The sequence below is a fragment of the Mya arenaria genome, chromosome 3 (assembly GCF_026914265.1).
Source record: "Mya arenaria isolate MELC-2E11 chromosome 3, ASM2691426v1".
Classification (NCBI taxonomy): domain Eukaryota; kingdom Metazoa; phylum Mollusca; class Bivalvia; order Myida; family Myidae; genus Mya; species Mya arenaria.
This window is the reverse complement of record NC_069124.1, coordinates 46,392,948-46,410,578: the sequence shown is the minus strand read 5'-3', so window position 1 is coordinate 46,410,578 and position 17,631 is coordinate 46,392,948. Positions and strand designations below refer to the sequence as shown.

The window sequence follows — 17,631 nt, the reverse complement described above, 5'->3', positions numbered from 1 at the left end:
GATTATATCACAACTATTAGTACAAAATCAACATATTATTAAGTATATGATTTGATATGATATAATTCCATCTTGTGAGTAAAATATTAGTATATAATCGTTGAAAAGTTTCAACGATACAGATCAGTTGTGTTAAAGTTACCAAAACAACTTTTGTCAGAGTCCTTTATAACACACAAAATTGACCGAGACTCATTGGATGCTGTAAAATTACGTTTCAACAGTAATATTAGAGTAATAGCCAAGTCAAGCCAAATGTATTACACTTTATTAAATATCTCAGGCCATTTTATGCGGCAACAAGAGCAATACATCTAAGTATATCAGTATACATATTTATAGAACACTAAAATAAAATGTTCTTAGCTGAGAGTAAATTACCATTCAATATTCCATTTTCATTTATATATATATATATACTGGGAAAAGCAGTTTGCAACTATATGTCTTAAAAACAACAACCAGAGAAGTCCTAATTTTGAGTTACTGGGAATAGATTATGGATTTCGCATCCATATATCTCACGATATCGCTGAAAATTATAAGGGATACTTAAACTATATATAAATTAACTATAATTTTAAGCTTATATTGCCATAAAACTATATATATTTTGTTTCATTAATAAAGCATAATGGAATTAATTCTATAAATATTTCAGCTTCTTCAACTATTTAGACGGCGGCTAAGGAATAAAACTATAACCATCATAATACTTTCACTAAGGTAACATATAAATTTTCTTTCTTTCATTTTATTTCAATATTATTCATTTTTTCGTATTGTACAATTAGGTCACCAAACTGACTAAAGGAATTAGGTTTATTTTAGTTACAACAAATAATAAGAGTAACGAGTAAGACACTCAGGCACAAAAAGGAATCTTGAAGATAATACCTATGCTAGTCAGCATAGCAGCATGGTGGTACAAAATAAGTTACAGTATGACAAGCAATCTTGAAAAAAATACAAGCAGCTGAACAAAGCATACTAACAAAGTTCGTGTGCTCAATTTCTGACTATTAGACGTAAATCTATCAATCTATCAATGTAACGGTCAACAGTAAAGTACGTAGTGGGCAGACATGGTTGTTTTGAACGCGAATGATTCCCTGAATGTTTTAGAATGTCATTTATCAAAATTGTACTCGCTGTGGAGTGGTGGGAAGTAACAATAGGTATATATATATATATATATATATATATATATATATATATATATATATAACTACATGAAAGATCACGCTTGGTATTATTATATTCTCGAATGTATGACCATACCTGCTATAAAAGACAAACCTAAATATGTGGGGGAATATCACGTTAAACGGATTGATGTAGTTTTTGACAATGCTCAATATGCCTTTAAAATAAAAAAAATACCAAGAAACAGTTCGTTTTAAGTTTATATTAAAGCTGCACTCTCACAGATTGAACATTTTGACAACTTTTTATTTTTTGTCTTTGAACGAGCCAGTGTTTGCAAAAATCCATGGAAACCAGTAATAAAAGACTGAAAAAATAATTGATCGCAGATTTTTATATTTAAATTCAAAAATTGATGTTTTATGCATTTTTCTTCAACCGTTAGAAACGGTTTAAGCCATAAATCATTAATATTCGAACGGAAATATGACAATGTACGATCTGATTTTTTGTCAGAAAACTTATATCACTGATTTGCAGATATAAATGCAAAAAATTGCTCTTTCCAAGACAAAAAAAAGTTATAAAAATGATGTATCTTAAAGAGTGCAGCTTAAATACTAAAATTTACATAAAAAAAAAAAATGACTCATCATAGACGAAGTTTGCATATAAATAAAGGTTCTAATAAAAACCCGTATTAAATGATGTATATACCACCATATTTTCATTTGTAGGCGAGGTAGTCTTATTGCTGACTTTGAGATTGTTTATGAAGACTCAGAGCAATCTCAAGCCCAATTTACCGAGGCAAACATTGACCTGGTTACCGGGAGGGAAACCGTAACTATTCTTAATGAAACCGTCGCGGCCTCATCTATACAGGTCAACAATACAATTGGTAAGTTCAATAGTTTTATAAGTGTTTTCTTGATCATTCATTCTGAAAACATTGTTAACCGTTAGTGTACTATCGTGACTAGTGCATTACCGTGAGTAAGCTCTCTGACAATAACATTACCATTAGTGAAATGTCGTGATAATTACATTACCGTGAGTGAACTGTCGTGACTAATACATTACCGTAAGTGAACCGTCGTGACAATTCAATTACCGTGAGTGAACTGTAGTGACAATTACATGATCGTAAGTGTACATTCGCGGAAATTACAAGACCGTGTCTGAACTGTCGTGACTAATGCATTACCGTGAGTGAAGTGTCGTGACAATAACATTACCGTGAGTGAACTGTCGTTACAATTACATTACAGTGAGTGAACTGTCGTGACAATTCCATTACAGTGAGTAAACTGGCGTGACAATTTCATTACCGTGAGTGTACTGTCAAGACAATTACATTACCGTGAGTGAACTGTCGTGACAATTACATTACCGTGAGTGAAATGTCGTGACAATTTTATTACCGTGGGTGAACTGTCGTGAAAATTACATTACCGTGAGTGAAATGGCGTGACAATTACATTACCGTGAGAGAACTGTCGTTACAATTTCATTACCGTGAGTGAAGTGTCGTGACAATTACAGTACCGTGAGTGTACTGTCGTGACAATTACATTACCGTGAGTGAACTGGCGTGACAATTACATTACCGTAAGAGAACTGTCGTGACAATTACATTACCGTGAGAGAACTGTCGTAACAATTACATTACCGTGAGTGAACTGTCGTGACTAGTGTATTACCGTGAGTGAACTGTCGTGACAATTACAGTACCGTGAGTGTACTGTCGTGACAATTCCAATACCGTGAGTGAACTGTCGTGACAATTTCATTACCGTGAGTGAACTGGCGTGACAATCACATTACCGTGAGTGAACTGTCGTAACTAATGCATTACCGTGAGTGTAATGTAGTGACTAGTGTATTACCGTGATTGAACTGTCGTGACAATTACATTACCGTGAGTGAACTGTCGTGACAATAACATTACCGTGAGAGAACTGTCGTGACAATTACAGTACCGTGACTATGTCGTGACAATTACATTACCATGAGTGAACTGTCGTGACAATTACATTTCCCTGAGTGAACTGTCGTGACAATTACATTACTGTGAGTGAACTGGCCTCACAATTATATTACCGTGAGTGAACTGTCGTGACTAGTACATTACCTTGAGTGAACTGTCGTGACTAGTACATTACCTTGAGTGAACTGTCGTGACAATTACATTACCGTGAGTGAACTGGCGTGACAATTACATTACCGTGAGTGTACTGTCTTGACAATAACATTAACGTGAGTGTAATGTCGTGACAATTCCAATACCGTGAGTGTACTTTCGTGACAATTTTTATTACCAAGAGTGAACTGTCGTGACAATTACATTACCGTGAGTGAACTGTCGTGACAATTACATTACTGTGGGTGTACTGTCCTGACAATTACATTACTGTGAGTGAAATGTCGTGACTAATGCATTACCGTGAGTGTAATGTAGTGACAAGTGCATTACCGTGATTGAACTGTCGTGACATTTGCTTTACCGTGAGTGTAATATCGTGACTAGTGCATTACCGTGAGTGAACTGTCGTGACAAATACACTACTGTGAGTGAATTGTCGTGACAATTACATTTCCATGATTGAACTGTCGTGATTAGTGTATTACCGTGAGTGAACTGTCGTGACAATTACAGTACCGTGAGAGAACTGTCGTGACAATTATATTACCGTGAGTGAACTGTTGTGACAATTATATTAACGTGAGTGAACTGTCTTGACAACTGCATTACCGTGAGTGAACTGTCGTGACAATTACATTACCGTGAGTGAAGTGTCGTGACAATTACATTACCGTGAGTGACCTGTCGTGACAACTACATAACCGTGAGTGAACTGTCGTGACAATTACATTGCCGTGAGTGAACTGTCGTGACAATTACATTACCGTGAGTGTACTGTCGTGATTAGTGTATTACCGTGAGTGAACTGTCGTGACAATCACATTTCCGTGAGAGAACTGTTGTAACAATTACATTGCCGTGAGTGTAATGTAGTGACTAGTGTATTACCGTGATTGAACTGTCGTGACATTTGCTTTACCGTGAGTGTAATGTCTTGACTAGTGCATTACCGTGAGAAAACTGTTGTGACAACTACATTACCGTGAGTGAACTGTCGTGACAATTACATTATCGTGAGTGAACTGTGGTAACAATTACATTACCGTGAGTGAACTGTCGTGACAATTACATTACCGTGAGTGAACTATCGTTACAACTACATAACGGTGAGTGAACTGTCGTGACAATTACTTTGCCGTGAGTGAACTGTCGTGACAATTACATTTCCGTGAGTGAACTGGCGTATCAATTACATTACCGTGAGTAAACTGTTGTGACAATTACAGTACTGTGACTCTGTCGTGACAATTACATTTCCATGAGATAACTGTCGTGACAATTACATTACCGTGAGAGAACTGTCGTGACAATTGCAGTACCGTGACTCTGTCGTGACAATTACATTACCGTGAGTGAACTGTCTGGACATTTACATTACCGTGAGTGAACTGTCGTGACAATTACATTTCCCTGAGTGAACTGTCGTGACAACTACATTACCGTGAGTGAACTGTCGTGACAATTACATTGCCGTGAGTAAACTGTCGTGACATTTACATTACCTTGAGTGTACAATCGTGACAATTACATTACCGTGAATGAACTGTCGTGACTAATGCATTACCGTGAGTATAATGTAGTGACTAGTAATTTACCGTGAGTGTTCTGTGGTGACTTATGCATAACAGTGAGTGTAATGTCATGACGAATGCATTACCGTGAGTGCACTGTCGTGATTAGTGCATTACCATGAGTATACTGTCGTAACTAGTGCATTACCGTGAGTGAACTGTCGTGACAATTCCATTACAGTGAGTAAACTGGCGTGACAATTTCATTACCGTGAGTGTACTGTCAAGACAATTATATTACCGTGAGTGAACTGTCGTGACTAGTACATTACCTTGAGTGAACTGTCGTGACTAGTACATTACCTTGAGTGAACTGTCGTGACAATTACATTACCGTGAGTGAACTGGCGTGACAATTACATTACCGTGAGTGTACTGTCTTGACAATAACATTAACGTGAGTGTAATGTCGTGACAATTCCAATACCGTGAGTGTACTTTCGTGACAATTTTTATTACCAAGAGTGAACTGTCGTGACAATTACATTACCGTGAGTGAACTGTCGTGACAATTACATTACTGTGGGTGTACTGTCCTGACAATTACATTACTGTGAGTGAAATGTCGTGACTAATGCATTACCGTGAGTGTAATGTAGTGACAAGTGCATTACCGTGATTGAACTGTCGTGACATTTGCTTTACCGTGAGTGTAATATCGTGACTAGTGCATTACCGTGAGTGAACTGTCGTGACAAATACACTACTGTGAGTGAATTGTCGTGACAATTACATTTCCATGATTGAACTGTCGTGATTAGTGTATTACCGTGAGTGAACTGTCGTGACAATTACAGTACCGTGAGAGAACTGTCGTGACAATTATATTACCGTGAGTGAACTGTTGTGACAATTATATTAACGTGAGTGAACTGTCTTGACAACTGCATTACCGTGAGTGAACTGTCGTGACAATTACATTACCGTGAGTGAAGTGTCGTGACAATTACATTACCGTGAGTGACCTGTCGTGACAACTACATAACCGTGAGTGAACTGTCGTGACAATTACATTGCCGTGAGTGAACTGTCGTGACAATTACATTACCGTGAGTGTACTGTCGTGATTAGTGTATTACCGTGAGTGAACTGTCGTGACAATCACATTTCCGTGAGAGAACTGTTGTAACAATTACATTGCCGTGAGTGTAATGTAGTGACTAGTGTATTACCGTGATTGAACTGTCGTGACATTTGCTTTACCGTGAGTGTAATGTCTTGACTAGTGCATTACCGTGAGAAAACTGTTGTGACAACTACATTACCGTGAGTGAACTGTCGTGACAATTACATTATCGTGAGTGAACTGTGGTAACAATTACATTACCGTGAGTGAACTGTCGTGACAATTACATTACCGTGAGTGAACTATCGTTACAACTACATAACGGTGAGTGAACTGTCGTGACAATTACTTTGCCGTGAGTGAACTGTCGTGACAATTACATTTCCGTGAGTGAACTGGCGTATCAATTACATTACCGTGAGTAAACTGTTGTGACAATTACAGTACTGTGACTCTGTCGTGACAATTACATTTCCATGAGATAACTGTCGTGACAATTACATTACCGTGAGAGAACTGTCGTGACAATTGCAGTACCGTGACTCTGTCGTGACAATTACATTACCGTGAGTGAACTGTCTGGACATTTACATTACCGTGAGTGAACTGTCGTGACAATTACATTTCCCTGAGTGAACTGTCGTGACAACTACATTACCGTGAGTGAACTGTCGTGACAATTACATTGCCGTGAGTAAACTGTCGTGACATTTACATTACCTTGAGTGTACAATCGTGACAATTACATTACCGTGAATGAACTGTCGTGACTAATGCATTACCGTGAGTATAATGTAGTGACTAGTAATTTACCGTGAGTGTTCTGTGGTGACTTATGCATAACAGTGAGTGTAATGTCATGACGAATGCATTACCGTGAGTGCACTGTCGTGATTAGTGCATTACCATGAGTATACTGTCGTAACTAGTGCATTACCGTGAGTGAACTGTCGTGACAATTCCATTACAGTGAGTAAACTGGCGTGACAATTTCATTACCGTGAGTGTACTGTCAAGACAATTATATTACCGTGAGTGAACTGTCGTGACTAGTACATTACCTTGAGTGAACTGTCGTGACTAGTACATTACCTTGAGTGAACTGTCGTGACAATTACATTACCGTGAGTGAACTGGCGTGACAATTACATTACCGTGAGTGTACTGTCTTGACAATAACATTAACGTGAGTGTAATGTCGTGACAATTCCAATACCGTGAGTGTACTTTCGTGACAATTTTTATTACCAAGAGTGAACTGTCGTGACAATTACATTACCGTGAGTGAACTGTCGTGACAATTACATTACTGTGGGTGTACTGTCCTGACAATTACATTACTGTGAGTGAAATGTCGTGACTAATGCATTACCGTGAGTGTAATGTAGTGACAAGTGCATTACCGTGATTGAACTGTCGTGACATTTGCTTTACCGTGAGTGTAATATCGTGACTAGTGCATTACCGTGAGTGAACTGTCGTGACAAATACACTACTGTGAGTGAATTGTCGTGACAATTACACTTCCATGATTGAACTGTCGTGATTAGTGTATTACCGTGAGTGAACTGTCGTGACAATTACAGTACCGTGAGAGAACTGTCGTGACAATTATATTACCGTGAGTGAACTGTTGTGACAATTATATTAACGTGAGTGAACTGTCTTGACAACTGCATTACCGTGAGTGAACTGTCGTGACAATTACATTACCGTGAGTGAAGTGTCGTGACAATTACATTACCGTGAGTGACCTGTCGTGACAACTACATAACCGTGAGTGAACTGTCGTGACAATTACATTGCCGTGAGTGAACTGTCGTGACAATTACATTACCGTGAGTGTACTGTCGTGATTAGTGTATTACCGTGAGTGAACTGTCGTGACAATCACATTTCCGTGAGAGAACTGTTGTAACAATTACATTGCCGTGAGTGTAATGTAGTGACTAGTGTATTACCGTGATTGAACTGTCGTGACATTTGCTTTACCGTGAGTGTAATGTCTTGACTAGTGCATTACCGTGAGAAAACTGTTGTGACAACTACATTACCGTGAGTGAACTGTCGTGACAATTACATTACCGTGAGTGAACTGTCGTGACAATTACATTACCGTGAGTGAACTGTCGTGACAATTACATTACCGTGAGTGAACTATCGTTACAACTACATAACGGTGAGTGAACTGTCGTGACAATTACTTTGCCGTGAGTGAACTGTCGTGACAATTACATTTCCGTGAGTGAACTGGCGTATCAATTACATTACCGTGAGTAAACTGTTGTGACAATTACAGTACTGTGACTCTGTCGTGACAATTACATTTCCATGAGATAACTGTCGTGACAATTACATTACCGTGAGAGAACTGTCGTGACAATTGCAGTACCGTGACTCTGTCGTGACAATTACATTACCGTGAGTGAACTGTCTGGACATTTACATTACCGTGAGTGAACTGTCGTGACAATTACATTACCGTGAGTGAACTGTCGTGACAACTACATTACCGTGAGTGAACTGTCGTGACAATTACATTGCCGTGAGTAAACTGTCGTGACATTTACATTACCTTGAGTGTACAATCGTGACAATTACATTACCGTGAATGAACTGTCGTGACTAAAGCATTACCGTGAGTATAATGTAGTGACTAGTAATTTACCGTGAGTGTTCTGTGGTGACTTATGCATTACAGTGAGTGTAATGTCATGACGAATGCATTACCGTGAGTGCACTGTCGTGATTAGTGCATTACCGTGAGTATACTGTCGTAACTAGTGCATTACCGTTAGTGAACTGTCGTGACAATAACATAACCGCGAGTGAACTGTCGTGACAATTTCATTACCGTGAGTGAACTGTCGTTACAATTACATTACCATGAGTGTACTATCGTGACAATTACATTACCGTGAGTGAACTGTCGTAACTAATGCATTACCGTGAGTGTACTGTCGTGACAATTACATTACCGTGAGTGAACTTTCGTGACATATGCTTTACCGTGAGTGTAATGTCGTGGCTAGTGCTTTATCGTGAGTGTAATGTAGTGAATAGTGCATTACCGCGAATGACCTGTCGTGACAATTACTTTACAGTGAGTGAACTATCGTGACTAGTGCATTACCGTTAGTGTACTGTCGTGACTAGTGCATTATTGTGAGCGCACTGTCCTGACCTGTGCATAACCGTGAGTGTATTGTTGTGATTAGTGCATTACCGTTAGTGTACTTTTGTGATTAGTGCATTACAGCGAGTGTTATGCGCAATTAGTGCATAACCGTAAGTGAACTGTCGTGACTAGTGCATTACCGCGAGTGTATCGTCGTGATTAGTGCATTTCTGCGCGTATACTTTCTTGGCAATTGCATTACCGTAAGTGTTCGGTGGTGACAAGTGCTTAACTGTGAGTGTACTGTCGTGACTGGTGCATTTCCGCTAGTGTATTGTCGTGATTAGTGCATAACTGTTAGTGAACTGTCGTGACTAGTGCATTACCGTGAGTGAACTGTGGTGATTAATGCATAACTGTGAGTGTAAAGTAGTGAATTTTGCATTACCTCGATTGTATTTTTGTTACAAGTCCATAACAGTGAATGAACTGTCGTGAAAAGTACATTATCGTGAGTGTACTGTCGTGATTAGTGTATTACCGTGAGTGTACTGTCGTGACTAGTGCATTACCGTGAGAGAACTGTCGTGACAAGTGCATAACCGTGAGTGAACTGTCGTGACTAGTGCATTGCCGTGAATGTAATGTCGTGACTAGTGCATTACCGTGAGTGTACTGTCGTGACTAGTGTATTACCGTGAGTTAACTGTCGTGACAATTTCATTACCGTGAGTGAACTGTCGTGACAATTACATTACCGTGAGTGAAATGTCGTGACAATCACATAACCGTGAGTGTACTGTCGTGATTAGTGTATTACCGTGAATGTAATGTCGTGACTAGTGCATTACCGTGAGTGTACTGTCGTGATTAGTTTATTACCGTGAATGTAATGTCGTGACAATCACATTACCGTGAGTGTACTGTCGTGACTAGTGCATTGCCGTGAATGTAATGTCGTGACTAGTGCATTACCGTGAGTGTACTGTCGTGATTAGTGTATTACCGTGAGTTAACTGTCGTGACAATTTCATTACCGTGAGTGACTTGTCGTGACAATTACATTACCGTGAGTGAACTGTCGTGACAATTACATTACCGTGAGTGAACTGTCGTGACAATTGCATTACTGTGAGTGTACTGTCGTGACTAGTGTATTACCGTGAGTGTACTGTCGTTACTAGTACATTTCCGTGAGTTAACTGTGGTGACTATTGCATTACCGTGAGTTAACTGTCGTGACAAGTGCATTACCGTGAGTTATCTGTTATGACTAAGGCATTACCGTGAGTGTTCTGTCGTGACTAGTGCATACCCGTGAGTTAACTGTCATGACTAATGCATTACTGCGAGTGTAGTGTCGTGACTTGTGCATCACCGTGAGTAGACTGTCGTGAACTTATGCATTACCGTGAGTGTACTGTCGTGACTAGTACATTACCGTGAGTGTACTGTCATGACTACTGTACTACCGTGAGTGAACTTTCTTGACTTGTGCATTACCGTGAGTTTATTGTCGTGCCTTGCGCATTGCTTTTCGTACATTTTTATGAGAGCGAATGATAAACAATTATTCTATGGATATTTGAATTGTCAGCATTTACTTGCATATTAGTGACAAACGAAACGAGCGGGGCGGCGGTCTGTGCTTTGTTTGAGGCAAGCGGTGGTAGGTGTGACAAAGCATATGAATGTGCGACGGTCGACGGGGCCCCTACCTGTCTGTAAGTTTTGATTCATTGACTCCTCTTTATAAAAGTTTGTTTCGTTGTGAAAACATTGATAATTTATTCCAAATTAGTACAGGAAATAGATCGAGCATAAATGTTATTTTAAGTAGTTGACACATTGGGTCGATTGTTCAGAACTATAACAAGGTTGTTAACTTTATCGTTGTTAATTTCAAATCGTTTTAGCTCTCTAAATTGAATGTATACACTTGATCTGCTGTGTTTCATTACAAGATTTGAGACAACTTGTTTAACTGAACCTTTTTATATTTAAATATTTGAGCACGTCATCAGATATTTCATGTTGAAATATTAAAAACCATGTGGTTAATCAAATTGTTATCTCTACAAGTTTTCAACTTATGCCCATTATATAGTTATTTTTAAGGAGATCACAAATAAACATACCTTTCGAGTAGTTAAATCTAGACTATGATGTGTTTAAATCAAGCGCTATTATTGTCGGTAAATGAAAATAAAATGGCAAAATGGTATGCCACTGTATAACGAAGCAAATGTAATACTGTAAACAATGCCAAAACAATGCAATTTATTTTATTTCTATTTCAGTCGACAAGAAACATCAGGTATGTTGTTAATGATTAAACATCAAATATCAATGCGCAGTTTAGCTTTAGTTATGGAGTGGTGTTGCGCACTATTCTGCTTTTGTGTTACCCTTCTGCCCTCATTGAGACCACCAGGTGCACCCTTCGGCCTTCTTAAAAGCTAAGCGCAATGCATCATTTGTTAAGACAATCAAAAATGTCTTTTGTTTTGAGTAAATACTATAATATTAGTATTTTTTATACAATTTACATATTTGGCAGTTGAAACCTAAGAGTACTTAAATTAAACTTAAATCTTAACAATGTAAGCATTCTTCACAGCGCGATGTAATGTGCCTTTTACTCCGTGAACACTCTGTCTGTTTAACCATAGTTTTATCCCTATAACAGTTATCGAAGATATACGGTGTCAGTTTGTTTTGTTTTGGTTGTTTTCGATAAAAAACAATATACTCTTTTGCAGATGGAATGACCTCGATCATTGTGGTTGTGACATGCAGCTTAGTCTTTCTTTTAATCACAAGTATTATCATCTGCGCAACGGCTCGCGCATACCGGATCCGGAAGTTAAAGAGAAAATCTTCCTCACTGGAGTAAGTAATACATGCCCTGGTGACGTACACAACTTCGCATACACAAGCTAAATGTCTGATTATGTTATTCTATATGTTTTAAAGACAAACTGAATACTGCTCATTTGTATTGGTATCAACACGTATAAAGAACTTCATGTAAATCGGCAACATCGTATATGTGTATTGCAAAGCATCAAAGACGTCGTGACTAAAAGGAAGAAAATGCAGTTAAGTAGCATACTGTCCGTGATACCGGGATAATATCAGCTGACAAATCTCGGTATCAAATGACTCGCTTTTTATTGCGTATTGAAGGTATGATTATCGGATACAGCAGCCAATTGTTTAAAAGTTGGTTAAATTTAACCTCTGGTTAAAGTTGTCCAGCGGTTAACTTTAACCAAGTTGGCTATTTTATCCAAACCGTTTATCCGTTTGTATAAAGGCAGAAAATGCGGCGACTAAGTTAACCAACTTGGACAACTTTAACCTAACCAAAACTTCATGAAAATACCCACAATGCACTGATAAACATGGCTCCGGTCAGTGCATGTTTATCGCATTTTTCTGTTAACATCGTTGATTTTTTCGGCATATACCACGACATTACGAAAAGGTCGTTGAATTTTAACGAAAAAAATACCGATCAAATCCATTACAGCGTTTTACACCACACTGGCACAGTAGCGTGAACATGTACCTATTATTTAAATATACACCAATATATAGGGCTTATGGTGTACCTTTGAAAATGAAAATATAATATATCATGGTACAGTAGTACCAATTTAATAAAATCGCACTTACCTGTTTCAAGTGCATATTTCCTCTTAATAGAATTCTGTGCATCGGCATATTTAATGACAAACTTCATTAAATCTGCCCAGCATATTAAAATGGTAAATATTCAACCAAATACCTGAAAAACTGTCAACAATGTATTCGCTCCTTCTGTCAAAAATAGTTTGACAAATATTACACATGCAACATTCCAGAAACAGGGGTGTTGAACTTTTACTTTGCACAATATGGTTGATATTGCAGCAACTGAAAATGCATGAGCATTTTAAACATCATTCATATAATCTTCTTCAATATACTGTAACAAGTTTTAAGAGAATACCAGCTGCTAATAAATTGTATTTGTTAACCCGAAAAAAAAGTATCACTTTCATTAAAATGCAATGGCTTCGTCCATTCAAGTGTGTGTTTTTTTGTGGAAGATGCCATCTAAGGAATGTAAAGTCAGTTTCAACTTTGTCCTTGAAAAAATCAAATGAGTTTTGTATGAGGCCATTCCTTTTGCAACTAATTAAATATAATTATAGTGTTGTTTTTTAAAATGTTGACATTAAAACGTTTAGTTTTATATGTTATTCACAATAGCAGCTTTGACTGTAATAGTAAGTGGGTATTATTATTCAAATTTAAACACAGTAATATCATTGGTGACTTTTGGTATCAGTATCAATACAGAGACATCATTAGTTTACAATATAACTCTATCAGCATATAATATTATATTACACTTAACTTATTCACTATATGGCCTTAGATAAACCATTATGTAATTCCATTTCCACTTACCAGGACCACACAATCAACAGACATGGAATATAATTTCTTGTCTTTATTTCCATAAAACTATGTAAATAAAAAGTCAATGTGTTACAACATGTATTTAAGATAAACAAATCTTTAATGTTTGTGTTGAAGAGACATGCAAATTTATTAAAATAACAACACACTGTGGTAATAAAGTATTTATTTTATCATATTTGTTATAAGAATTTTGTTTAAACCAACCATTTATCATTTAGACAAAATGTTCTTTTAAATATCAAAACCATTTTTACAGTAAATGCAGTCCTGTGTCAATATCAGAAAATATCAAACATTATATTGTTTATTTTCCAATCCAGCCATTAACTGTCAAATGAATAATTTACAAAGAAAACTATTAATAGTGAAATTTAAACATAAAATGACTTTTTTGGTACATTCCAATGAAAAACAATAATCAAACTAAACATTGTTTCAACATGACAAGTGCTATTTGTTATTTCTTTTATATTACACTGTTGGTACTACCCATTAGTATGGTAATTTGAATAGCAAGAAAAAGATCTAAGAAAACAAATCTAATGAAAAATATAATAATTTAATTACAATGAACATTTATTATTTAACCATGTCAATACAAGATAGGACGTTGACAAGTAAGCCCTCTGGGGGCAGCAATTTGAAACGTTTCCTATTCCTCTCATGAACTTTTAAGTTCCACTTTGTGGTGTTTCCTAAAACAGGAGTCTGTCAAATGAACTTGGTCATCCAGTGACTACAATATGAAGAATAGTAAAATGAATATTTTAAATCATAACAATCATGTATGTGCGTTTAGGCATTTGAACATATTTTAAAGGTAGATGAATGATAGTATTGCCAATGAAGGGAAAGCCTCTTTAAAACACCATGAAAACTAATGCACTAGTCAGTTGTAACCACGCCCCCCCCCCAGGTCCGGGGAATAGTGGGGACTTTGACATTCGGTCAAGCAAACCCGGGGTAAAATCCCCGCCCTGCGGGGACAAACAGCTGGTAAAATCCCCGCCGAATGCCCCCGCACCCCAGGGACCCTAAGTAAGGCCCATTCCCCGCTATTCTTTTGCGAAGACAAAACCATCGCATTCACTCGACACACGGCCAATTTACCCGGCTATCCCCGGTATACCCCGGACCTGGGGGGGGGGGGGGCGTGGTTACAATTGACTGGTGCATAACCTATATAAGTTACAAGAACTGGAATGTCAAAACATGATTTTAATGCAACAGAATGCAATTTGGTCTCTAAGTACTCCAATGTTCAATTTTAAACTATTTAATAAGCAATAAAGCAGAAGTATCGAAATCCATGCTTTACATTTGAATGTTCCTGTAAAACCCCATTTAAATATATTTGTAAATCCTCACTGCTCTTGATGTATAAGATCTGGTGTTGGTTCCATTCCCTACTGTAGTGGACAAGTGTAGAACTATTCAACACTAGTTCTTCCGACTTTGGCTGGTAAAACCACTCAACTGAAACATTAATTTATTATATACAATATGAGCTAAATAATGTATCTTTTTATCTATGACATGTTATTTGAAGGATACAGTTAATATCTCAAATCACAATTATGCTTACATTTACTCATTTATATCACGCACGCACGCACGCACGCACGCACACACTTCTATATGTGTTTTCAATAATATAATATTACATACTACTGAACAGTAGCAATTATCCTCCTGGGTGCCTCTTCCAGGGTGTATTAAGAGAAAGTTGTAGAAATAGACTTTAGATTGGGTAAGATTCCTTGAAATTGACGTCATTGCTGTTAACTTTTCTCAATGTTTACACGCGGTTTATTTTGATTGTAAATATGTGCAAATGAAATAAAATATGTTTAAAGCGAGGGTATATCTATACACAGTAAGGGCGAGACCTGCAAGCAATTGTTGGTCTCGACCCAGAGTCGTGACTTGTGTAAGATTATGGAATAATATGCACACAATAACAAGGTAAATATCGTTCTCAAAATGCAGCTTGTTGTCACTGTTTTTGTTTCAAGGTTCTGTGGATAAGTTTCATGCATAAATTGGGTCACAAATAAGAAATTGATTTTTTCTTACCTCTAAATTCATGACTATTATGGATATCGATGTTTTAACATTTGTTTTCAATATAGGCAGAGTCCATGTGTCTGTAAAATTGTCGAAATAAGTTGGGAATCGACCTTTTTTGTGTCTGGTCCGCCATCTTTGTTTTGGATAAGTCAGTTAACCATACAGTACTCCTAGAGGTCGGTTAAATTTTGTCCAAAAGTTAACCGAATCACAGGCTAGTTAGGATAACTTAAATTTTATACAATCGGTTTTCGGATAACTTGACCAAACCAGGGAGATAACCAAAAGACTTATCCACGTTTATACAATTGGCTGCAGATCTCTATTTGCAGTTTTTGCATTGCAATAAGATTATCTAAGTGTCACCTCTTAATAGCCATGGGCCATATAATCACAATTTCATGAATTGGATAGTACGAACTACTGGCTAGGGTACGGAATGACTTAGTTCCCATCCAATTCACAATACGCAATTCTACGTCAAAAGGGAAAGAAGAAATATATATCAAGAAACCTAAATATACCTATTTGCTAAAAGATAAAAAATCTGCGGATATGTTAATGACATTAATTTATCGGATTTTAATTATAAAAAACACATTTCATTGTATTAATTAAATCATTGAGTTTTATAATAAATTTGTTTTAAATCCATTCTCCAATTATCACATTAAAACAAAACACAAACAACAATAATTATTAAATTTAAAGCTACAATACTCAAGAATAATAGTATGATAACAATGTGTAATTTTTACCATACTGACTCCCTATTGATGCATGCTAATAATGCTTTTTTAACATATTCAAAGGCATTTAATAGCAGATAATTGTGGACAATGATACCGGGTCTATTAATACCGGGATTTTTTAAGAGAGTATTATATGACCCGGTAACTACTTTGACGAAAAAACGGTATCAGCATAATCCGGTATCATAAACTGTGATACCGGCTTTTCCCAATATCGATACAATGAACCGGGATTTAGCACTACCCAGAAATGTATCTTAACTGAAATCCGAGATTTGATTGGCTGCCGGGTTATCGTGTGAGCCTTCATGTATGTTATTGTTTGGCTACGTACAGTTAAATTAATATTGCACTTCCACTTACAGATCGAGAGACAGGACAAACTGGGACGATTATCCATCTCAGATAGCTCCGTATGGATATGTGTTTAATTGGCGGGATCAGGCGCACGGTTACCGGCCTTATTTGCCCGAGGTTAGGCTTGGAACCCAAACTTTACGCAGGAGCTATAATAGCAAGAGTGGTAAATGACGTGATTGCAATTTATCTAACCACGTGATTAAAATTGATCTTTCTCGGAGTCTAACTAAATTGAAATATTTTAAATGCTAAATACATGTAAATTAAAAATAATTAAATATATATATATATTTCATTTCCAAAGTTAACACATTGTCATGACAGCATCTAAATGAGGGCAACAATCCAGTAAGTTTCCCTTCATCTAGGGGCAGTTTGATAATTTGACGTATTGCGGGAGGGCGTACCTTGGTGATGTACAAACCCACCCCAATTCCTGGACCTACAATTTGCCTGAAATGAAAAATATGGATTTGGGGTGGAGGGTCCAACCCAAGATAACCTTGACTAACTATTAGTTTTTATGGCTCATATTGGATATTTAATTTCATCTAAGTTCTGCTATTTTATTATAAAGATAACCTGGACATCGGGTGTGAACATCACAATAAGAATGCGTTTTATTTAGTTTTACAATCAAAATCATTTTTAAATTAAATTCACTCCCTGCCCCACCCCCCACCCCCCCCCCCCCCACCCCCCCAAAAAAAAACGAGGAGGCGGAGGACACTCTGGTCAATTTCATCCTTTGTAGTGGCTCTCGCTCGACAACTATCGAAATGCCAATCAAATATGCTTATAGGTTCCATATAATCATATAGGAAGTTATACATGCTTATATTGAAATGATTGTTTTATATCCATAGAAATGAATTTCGAATTAAAGATTAATATAAAAAAAATAACTGACACGATAATTTGTCGTA

The 17,631-nt window shown here is 37.1% G+C and overlaps 1 protein-coding gene across 1 annotated transcript in view; it reads left to right on the top strand.

Moving 5' to 3' along the window:
• Window positions 1-17,631, top strand: part of LOC128226461 (mucin-3A-like) — a 58,900-nt gene that overhangs the window by 39,327 nt on the left and 1,942 nt on the right. The window contains exons 19-24 of the mRNA XM_052936344.1: window positions 662-726; window positions 1,884-2,047; window positions 10,663-10,771; window positions 11,348-11,364; window positions 11,810-11,939; window positions 16,711-16,868. Coding sequence (XP_052792304.1) covers window positions 662-726; window positions 1,884-2,047; window positions 10,663-10,771; window positions 11,348-11,364; window positions 11,810-11,939; window positions 16,711-16,868 — 643 coding nt within the window. The remainder of the gene's footprint in view (window positions 1-661; window positions 727-1,883; window positions 2,048-10,662; window positions 10,772-11,347; window positions 11,365-11,809; window positions 11,940-16,710; window positions 16,869-17,631) is intronic.